The sequence below is a fragment of the Sinocyclocheilus anshuiensis genome, unplaced genomic scaffold (assembly GCF_001515605.1).
Source record: "Sinocyclocheilus anshuiensis isolate Anshui unplaced genomic scaffold, SAMN03320099.WGS_v1.1 scaffold252, whole genome shotgun sequence".
In the NCBI taxonomy this organism is placed as follows: Eukaryota; Metazoa; Chordata; class Actinopteri; order Cypriniformes; family Cyprinidae; genus Sinocyclocheilus; species Sinocyclocheilus anshuiensis.
In genome coordinates this window covers 111,538-121,873 of record NW_015554095.1, presented here as the reverse complement: position 1 = coordinate 121,873, position 10,336 = coordinate 111,538, and the positions used below count along the sequence as shown (strand labels likewise).

The window sequence follows — 10,336 nt, the reverse complement described above, 5'->3', positions numbered from 1 at the left end:
AAAACACGATTTTTCAATCGCAGAGGCTGCGATTACACTCGGTCACGTGACACGCGAGAGTAAAGAGGTGTGTTTGACTTTAAGATTGATCGGTGTATGACATCAAAGTACGGCGAGAGAAAGCATAAGGTGACGTCTGTGCTCTCTTATAGCTCTCGCAGTACTTTGATGACACACACCCATCGGTCTAAGCAGCACTGCTTTAAGTCGAGCGCAGGCCATCAGCAGAAAAAGAAAAGAAATAAAACAGTAAACAGCCAATGGACGTAACTTAGAATGGGAGATGGATCGGTTTGTGAAAGGGAAGAGAAAGGCCATAGATGAAGTCGCACAGACCCAGGCAGGTGCTGGTCATTTAAAAGCTAAATGCAGAAAATATGACGAGGCATATCTTGCTCTCGGCTTCACTACGCTACAGTTGTCACGTCGCGCCGCAACAGCTCTACACTGGATTCTTTGTTGAATAATACAGAACATAAAGAGCTTTAAAAAAATTATTCCATATTAAATCGCAATTAAATTATTTTCCAAAATCGTTCAGCCCTAACCCAGACTAATTAAAGGCCTAATGTTTGCATTATACAAGCAGTCATATCACCCTGTAGCCCAAGACTGGTTGCCCACTGAAGCTAAGCAGGGTTGAGCCTGGTCAGTACCTGGGTCCTTCGGATGAGACGTTAAACCGAGGTCCTGACTCTCTGTGGTCATTAAAAATCCCAGGATGTCCTTCGGAAAAAGAGTAGGGTGTAACCCTGGCATCCTGGCCAAATTCGCCTATTGGCCTCTGACCATCATGGCCCCTAACCATCCCCATATCTACTGATTGGCTTCATCACTCTGTCTCCTCTCCACCATTAAGCTGGTGTGTGGTAGGCGTTCTGGCGCACTATGGCTGCTGTCGCATCATCCAGGTAGGTTTGTGACGGTGAGGAAATTTTCCCACCAGTTAATCGACGTGCAGTTGGAGGTTAATTGGAAATCCGCCTGGCTGCCCACTTGTGTATTCTATTATTATTTGGGCCGAGCAACAACATCATGTCGAGTGTCCGCCAGCGGTGACGTTGCGGTCATCATTTTCAGAAGGCCAGCAGTAATTGGAGTGGTGGACAAGTAGATTGGTGAGAGGAAAGAGGGCACTATTGGAGAGAAAGGGATACAGACACAGGAAGAGAGGAACTGAAAACTTTGTCCACCACATGAGTGACTTTTTAAGAATTATGAAAATTACGAAGATGAGAGTGTGCCGGCACGACAAAGGAAGCAGACAGTGAAATGGACTGTGTAATTTGTGTAAGTGTAGTCTATAAGTCTTGGACCAGGTGGATGGCTTTATTATTCTGATTAAATTAAATTAAATTAAATTTAATTTTTGTTTTTACTTTAATTTAATTGATATTTAATTGATATTTAAAATAAAATAAATATTGAAAGAAAAAAAAAAAGTAAATGTATGGTCACCCTTCAAGTGTTTCTCTACCAACTGGGATACTTTAAAACAGTAATATAAATCATGTAATTATTGAAAACAATGAAATTATGTATATTATTATTAAAATAATATATTAAAATACTATATGTAATATTTCTAAAATGTAAAATTAACATTTTAACACTTACTAAAATTAATATTTGAACACTGAAAACTTTAAAACTGTTTATAATTTTATATGCAAAGTGTATCAATAACCCTTGGATGAATGGATGATAGAATCCTAAATCCAGACTAAATCCAGAAGAACTGTGGCAACATCTCTAAGATTCTTCAAGAAACCCACCTGCAAAGCTATAATACTGTTAAAAGTTTGAAACATCTTGGAGACATTGCCACAATTCTTCTGGATTTAGTCTGTCTCAGTTTCTTCATGTCATTCCAGACAGACTGGATGATGATGAGATCAGATCTCTGTGTGGAGCACTGGCTGCTGTCAAACTCCTTGTGCAAACATAAATCTCACTGGAGTATTACAATGAATGGCAAAATGAATGTTTGAAAATGTAAACTGATATTTCCTACTGATACACTGCAGCAAAAGATAGAAATAACTGACTTAAAACCATTTTTAGCTGGTGAAAATACTAGTGTTTTAATAAATTTGGCCACCACTGTATAACATACATTAAATTACCCTGTAGCAGATCTACAGACAAGAGACCAAAAAATGCAGATGAGCTGAAGGCCACTGTCAAAGAAACCTGGGCTCAAAGAAACACCTCAGGAGTGCCACAAACTGATCACCTCCATGCCACGCCGAATTGAGGCAGTAATTAAAGCAAAAGGAGCCCCTACCAAGTATTGAGTACATGTACAGTAAATGAACATACTTTCCAGAAGGCCAACAATTCACGAAAAATGTTTTTTTTTTATTGGTCTTATGAAGTATTCTAATTTGTTGAGATAGTGAATTGGTGGGTTTTTGTTAAATGTGAGCCAAAATCATCACAATTAAAAGAACCAAAGACTTAAACTACTTCAGTCTGTGTGCATTGAATTTATTTAATACACGAGTTTCACAATTTGAGTTGAATTACTGAAATGAACTTTTCCACAACATTCTAATTTATTGAGATGCACCTGTATACAGGTGGAGCTGGGGAAGGTGGAGGGTTTCTGAAGTGCGCTACGGCAAGCACTAGCCACGTATTTGAATATTGAGCAGCAAGCTTATTGGCTGCTGATGCAAAAAGAAACCAATCAGCTGTGCCATGTTAATGATGATTTAATTATATCAGATTGGGTTAGACCTATTGGCCTGTGCCATCTAGAGTTTCATGATAGAACATTGTATTTATCTTTTTAACATCAGGGCATTTATTTCTCCAGCACTCTTTAATGAGCTTTTGAGTGATGCAGAAATGAAATCAGTGGGTTGAGTGTTGTTCTTTTACTACCTTATTGAATTAATATTGACAAGATTAAACTTCTCATCACTTTCGTTAAGTATTCTGCCAAGTATCAACACCCTTGTGTTAAGACTGCTACAGCAGTACAACACTGGAATAGACTCCTGTGTTTGTGGTTTTCATGTCCCCTCAAGCTGTTTTAATTAAACCTTCAGAGAAGCTGCTCTTTTATTATCTGTGGAAGCTTATGAGAAATAAATAGAAAGCATGGTTATGATCTCTTTCTCCCCTGTGCTTTGTTATTGAGCTTGTTTGGTGCATGTGGAGGACTCCAAAGGGCAGGGGATCCCAGGGGTCTTCTTCATAACACAGGGGCCCGAGCACATTGTGTGGCCTGGAAGACTCTCTTTTCAACAGAAAAGAGCAGCTATGGCAGGATATTTACAGTCTGCCCTTGGGGAATACGCTCTCCTAAATAATCTTTTCAGGAGGAATTTAGAAATGAGTTGAGCAACCTGCGGAGAGTCAGACCTTTGCATTAGTAAATAGCTATAGACTGACATAGCTAGGTCAGACAAGGAAACGGGTAAATAACGAGTCGTTTTCTGGAATATTAGCAAGATTTCATTTGTTTGTCAGTATCGGTATCAATGCAGTGATAAGGAAAATTAGGACTGACATCTATGGTAGGTGTGGAAAAGGACTTTAGATGGTTAAATAATCATATAAAGAGGAAGTATGCCATTTTGATGTTTTCATTTGCGGAGAGAAATTAATATAGCTAGGGATGCACCGATATGAAAATTTTGGCCGATACCGATAACCGATAATTCTTTATTTTTGAAAGCCGATAACCGATATGTTGGCCGATAAATCTATATCCACATTTTTATATACTTTTTGAGAGCCTGATTACAAAAAAGTTCTCATCATTAAAACCCACATCCCAAACACTTCAACATAAGCAGCCTAGTTTGAACGGTGTACGTTTTAAAAATAATTTTACTCTCCCATTACCAAATTTAGTCATAAAGTCTTACAAATAAATAAAATAATGCATAAATAATGCAAACAAGTCACTGGACATCATTACACGTGTAAAGAATCAAAATGAATGCGCCATAGATCAATAAAACGGAATAGCCTCTGCACGGACAATAATTAAATGATTTTAATTACTAAACCATATTGTTGATGAAAATAATAAGAGAAAAATACAAGTGGTTGTTATTATTAATAATGTATCAATGATTTTGAAAAAGTAACAAATTAATACCACTGTTTTAAATAGCAGCCGTTTGAGCTGCGTGTGCTGAAGCTGAAGAGCTGAATGAACACGGTAAACTGAAACGTTTTGCTGGCAGCTTATTTAACTCAAGGAAATGCATCCTGAGATTAATATTAATACAACATAAACATAATATTACAACTTATATATGTACAAAATGATGCGGTTATTGCGTGCTATAGTCAGAATGTGTGATCCTGTTGTGGATGCGCTCTTCCCATAACAACGCGCTGAAACACGGCAACTAAACCCAAAGAATTCACAACGTTTTATTATAATAATGTTCTCATTAGAATGTTATATACACGACATTCCCAATCATAGTTATTAATGTTGTGCACTGCTGTTTGAGCTGCGTGCGCTGAGCTAAAGATGATCACCGGTAAACTGAAGCGCTCTTTTAACTTAACCAAACGCATTCTATACATCAAATAAACACAATAATACAACGTACAATTGCACAAAAGGCTGCAAACGAACAGCGCGCATCTGAAGTGTCTCTGAAGGAAATAATGCATTATTTATCGGCTTTAAAATATCAATTTTCTTATCGGGCCGATACCGATAACAGAAAAAATGAGCATTTATCGGCCGATACCGATATGGTGGCCGATATATCGTGCATCCCTAAATATAGCAGTAAAATAATTTCAATTAAAATGTATTTTTAAATATTAAAAAAATTCTGTCATCATTATTGTGCCAAACCTATATGACACTCTTCTGTGGAACATGAAAGGAGATATTTTGTTTGTAATCAAAGAGTTTTGGTTCCCATTGACTTCCATTGAATTGTATGTCTATATAATGGTAGTCAGTGGGAACCAAAATGGATTGGTTACCAACATTCTTTAAAATATCTTTTTAAGTTTTCATTTTTTGGTGCACTATCCATTTAACGCATTCTCTTTTTTAAATATAGGCTTTCAATAGTTTTTTTTATGTAGTATTTAAATTGCGCATTTAATGCAACTTTTAAATTGCAATGTTAAATTAAACTTAAGTTCTTGCATTTGTAAATGCTTTACTAAATGTAAAAATGCTTTTAATTTGCAACTTAAATTTTGCTTTTTAAAACTTTTTTCAAAAAAATGAATTGAACCGTTTTATCTGTCAAGTTCGGAATTTATTTATTTATTTTTGTTTGTTTGTTTGTTTGTTTGTTTGTTTGTTTATTTTAGTTTTTTATGTTGATAATTATTTCATTCTTTTATTTTTAAATGCTATTTCTAGTCCTAAATAAAATGTTAAAAGATGTCTTTAATACCTGGGTACCTGTTTGAATTCCAATTTATTTAAATGGCAGTTGCTCTGCTGGTACGCAATTTAGGGTGCTTTCACACCTGTAGATCGATTGCTTTGTTCCGAAACAGGGATTAAAATTATTACAATGTTGATTTTTACTCTTGGTGCCGGTTCGCTTTCACACGGCAATGTTTCTTAACGGACCAAATTTGTTAATACAAGTCACGCGCGAGTAAACCGTTCTTTCATTGATCAAAGTTTCACGGTTTATTTTCCTGGATTCCACTTAGCTGTCACAGCTGTCATCTGTCAGGATGGAACGACAACAGCTTCGCGGGCTTGTTGTTGTTGTTGTTGTTTTTTTGTAGATGTCGTTATATTCATTTATCACTTTGAGCAGGAGTCCAGGATTCATCGGGAAAACATTTTTAAAATGCACATACTTGGAAGAAGAGCAATAAGACGGCATTATAAAATGAAAAAGTGCGCTTTGATTTTGAATGGCGAAGACGTGCTCACCCACAGACATTCACATGGTTCATTTTGAAGTATTAGCAAAACAACAAAGCTAATGCTTTTCGTGGAACTTACGTAATTACCCATTATACATTGTGATATAGCCTGGTTCGTTGGTCCGTTAGATCAGATTGCTTTCTCACTACAACCGAACCGCTCCAGAGTTCGTTTTCAATCGAGCCGAGACCACCTCATTCAGGTGATCTTGGACCAATTGTTTTGGCGCGGATCCGAGCGCGATTGCCGTGTTCACATATGCCCAAATGAACCGAGCTAAGGGGGGAAACGTGTCAGGTTCCGAAACAACGGGACAGGTGTGAAAGCACCCTTAAAATCTGCCATTATTGTTCATGAGGCTCAGCCAATCAGCTAAGTAGTAAATTCCATGTGATAGTTGAATCTAATATTACACATTTTGTGTAGTGTACACTACAATATATTTTAGAAAATTAAACAATTCCTTGAGTTTTATACATATTTTGGAAAATCTAAGTCATAAAATGAGTTGACAAGTGACATTAACAAAAAAACATTGACTAAAGTTAGCTCAGCCTCCTGCTTAGACAGTCCATTACCGTATTGTGAGGAAACTCACATGGCCCGGCTTTCCATTTGTCAGGCTTCTTAAGGGACCCAAATTCCAGAAGGTGATTTTCTCCAGGAAATACACCTGGCTCCCTGTGGGGAATTACCTTTCAGTTTGTAAGAGACACGGATCTGTGCCACTGTCACTGATTCAATGCTTGTTAAGCCCTGACTTGGCAAGCTTAGCTGAATTGCTGTGCTAGGGTGAACTCCACAGTCATTTGGAGTCACTAATGACAGAAGTTAGGAAGTGATTTTCTGTGCAGAAATCTCAGAGCAGTGGATTATCCACAAGAAACGCATCGTAATTGGAAGAAACACTCTGAATTTCAGAGACCTCGATTGTCGTTCTGCACTCACCATTTCCTAATTACAAGTAAATAGATACAGGCTGATAAACACTCACAAAACGATGCAGCGTTTCCTAAATTCCCAGACATAAAAAAATATTTCGAGGCCATGTTTCCATCAGGGCGTCTCATTAGAGAAGAGCGAATTTAAGGGGCTAAAACCCGTCTCGAAGACGATGGCTTTGAGAAATGCAGCATCTGCACAATACTAAGCTCTGTAAACCCACACAGCACAGAGGCATTTTATGTGATGACACGGGTCCTCCATTGTCATTCATTCCTGTTAATGCCTCACTGCTTATCGCCACTCACTCTTCCTCCAAATGTGGAAATTACAGCCGGCCACAGTTATCACCCACAGACTGCAGGCTGCCAGGGAGCACCGGCTGTATTACCCTGCTCCACCAATTACCCGCCAAACCCTGAGCAGGAAATGATTTTCATCATTTATGCTCCAGTCAGCTGGCATTGTGGTTTGACACAGGGCAGATATATTGGAAAAGCCAGGGCAGCAGCAGTGTCTGAAAAACTGGATATCAGCAGAGATTTTTACTGTCGCATATAAACATTCGTACTGTGGGTCGACAATGAGCCTCTATAAACGTGAAAGAGAGCAACAGTTTGTTTAGTGCATTATGGCACTATAATTTCATGTTTTTCGAGAGCAATATGCTTGTGGCCGTTTCTTTTTATTATTACGACAGTGTGTTTTTGAGCGTGTGAGGGATGAAATAATACTACAGTTGCTCTTTCATTGTGTTGCAGGTATGAGGATCCTGGTGACGCTTCTGCTGGACACTCTTCCCATGCTGGGCAATGTGCTGCTGCTTTGCTTCTTTGTTTTCTTTATCTTTGGGATCGTAGGGGTCCAGTTGTGGGCCGGGCTTCTCCGCAACCGCTGCTTCCTCCCGGAAAACTTCTCCCTGTGAGTGCGATGGCCTGGGATGTAGTATCACAAGCATGATATTGATTTACAAGTGACCTCAGGAGTCTTAAAATGAGAGGGTTTATAATGTGAGCACATGATGAAAGGCCAAGTATCAACTCGAGATCAATTTAAATTGGGTTTTATGGGCCTACAGAAAAGAGGATTTAAAGCAATACACAGAAATGCAAAAATTATCAATGACAAACAAATAAATATGATTTATTTCTGTATGTATGTGTGTATATATAAATAATACGTACTATACGATTAGCTCAGTGAATAATAAAAAAAAAAAACATAGACCCGGCTAGAACCAGCGGAGTGATATAAAATTTTTAAAGGGCGTTCCTGTAGCGATACCAGTACAATATCTCACAGTTCTCAACCAATCAGATTTGAGAACCAGAACGAACTGTTGTATAAATATATATATATATATATATAATAGCAATTACTGTATTTGAACACTATTTTATATACGTAAAATTATAATATATTTTAAAATTATTAGAATAAATGTTTTACTTGTTTTATTTGTTTATTTTGAGTATTAGTGAGTTCTCCTCTATGTTAATGCAGCACAACTCCTTACCCCTTTTTTTTGAGCAAATAAAGTTCAAATTGATATGGAAATAAATGTGCACCAAATGTCCACAAAGGTGAATGGGTCACACAAGGAGTTTTGGAAATGATTTCCCTCCACAAATGCGTAAATCTTTTGCAGACACTATCTTATGTTTGATGAATCGTAAAAAATGAATAATAAGTTTCCATTTCTCTTCTTTCTGCTACCATTCATTTTCAACCATGAATCAATTCTTTTTGTTTAGTATCTAGCACTGTAAACCCCACAGCTATCATTGCACTGAGAGCATGAATTAGACCCCATGGATTCATGGCCTGGCTAACACTGCGTGTTGAAGGAATCCACTGCCTCACAGAGATTGGCTTGCAGCGGTGATTATGTAACATCAAGACGGTCTTAAACTGTTAAATTGCTCTTAAGAAATAAATATTTCAAGGGGCAGGGTTCTTTGGAAGGCTAGGATTTGTTCCAATAGGTAATCGAAGGTACTTGTGCAGCTAATTCGCCATGGCACTTTCTCTCTGAGGTGAATTTGTGTTGACAGACGGCCCAATTATCCAGTGTCAGAGCCAAACACCATTAAAGCTAGGCCTTGCTCAATCGCATTTCTTCTGGAGATGTTACTGCTGATCTCGCTGCAGCCTGACTGCTGCTCAAATGGGTGTTTTCCCAACCCTAGGAGAAGCTGAGGCTGAGCGGAGGGCACTGAAGTCTTCGTTGGCTGAGTTATTGCTCAATCAGAAGTCAGAAAGAGCTTTATTGCCAAGTATGTTTGCACATACAAGGAATTTGTTTTAGTGTCACAGGCTTCCAGTACACAGAGACAACAACAACACACAGATAATACAAATAAGATGTGAATAAAATACACACGCATAATTATAAATAAACCACAAAAAAATAATAAATTGTATGTACAGGTGTGCTATAGATAGAATAGGAATAGAATAAAATAAAAATAAAAAATAAGTTGTAGGGGTGTACTAAGACTTAGGGTGATAAATAAGTATAAGGTTATTGCACATACTTTTATTGCACAATGGGAGAACATTAACTGTTCATGAGGTAGATTGCCTGGGGAAATAAACTGTTCTTGTGCCTGGCTGTCCTGGTATTCGGTGCTCTGTAACGCCGACCAGATGGCAAAAGTTAAAAAAGGAGATGACTTGGATGTGAGGGATCCAGAGTGATTTTCTGAGCCCTTTTCCTCACTGGGAGAAGAGCAGTGGGGAGAGGACGCAACCCTGAGGGGTGCGAGTGCTGGTGGTGCGGTTGTTGGATGTGAATTTACCAATTCTCACTAGCTGTTGCCTATCTGTCAGAAAGCTAGTGATCTGTTGAGAGATAGAACTAGGAACAGAGAGCTGGGTTAGTTTGGTCTGGAGGAGAGTTGGGATGATGGTGTTGAAAGCCGAGCTAAAGTCCACAAACAGGATCAGCTGGTCAGCACAGGTTTTTCAGACATGCTGGTATCACACCATCTGGGCCTGGTGCCTTTCTTCTCTTGTTCTTTCTGAAGACCTGACGCACATCATCTTCGCTGATCTGAAACGTAGGAGTGGGGGAGAGGGAGGTTGCAAGAGGTGTTGATGGTTGTGTGGAGAGATGTTCAGAGCGGGTGTGGGGTGTTAGACTGGGAGTTTCAAATCTACAGTAAAACTCATTCAGGTCTTCAGCAAGTTGTTGATTGGCCTCAGTGCTGGGGGATGGTGTCTTGTAGTTGGTAATGTCTTTCAGGCCTTTCCACATTGATGCAGGGCCGTTGGCAGAAAAGTGGTGTTCTAGCTTTTTAGCGCAGTTCCTCTTGGCCACTCTAATCTCCTTATTCAGTGTGTTTCTGGTGTGATTGTACAAGACTCTATCCCCCCTTTTGTAGGCGTCCTCTTTGGCCTGACGAAGATGACGACATTTTGCTGTAAACCATGGCTTATCATTACTGAATGTTAAACGAGTCCTGGTAGGGATGCACGTCTTCACAGAAACTGATATATGATGTT

The 10,336-nt window shown here is 38.6% G+C and overlaps 1 protein-coding gene across 1 annotated transcript in view; it reads left to right on the top strand.

The window, feature by feature from the left end:
* Positions 1 to 10,336, top strand: part of LOC107669467 (voltage-dependent T-type calcium channel subunit alpha-1G) — a 147,408-nt gene that overhangs the window by 32,452 nt on the left and 104,620 nt on the right. The window contains exon 4 of the mRNA XM_016461705.1: positions 7,591 to 7,750. Coding sequence (XP_016317191.1) covers positions 7,591 to 7,750 — 160 coding nt within the window. The remainder of the gene's footprint in view (positions 1 to 7,590; positions 7,751 to 10,336) is intronic.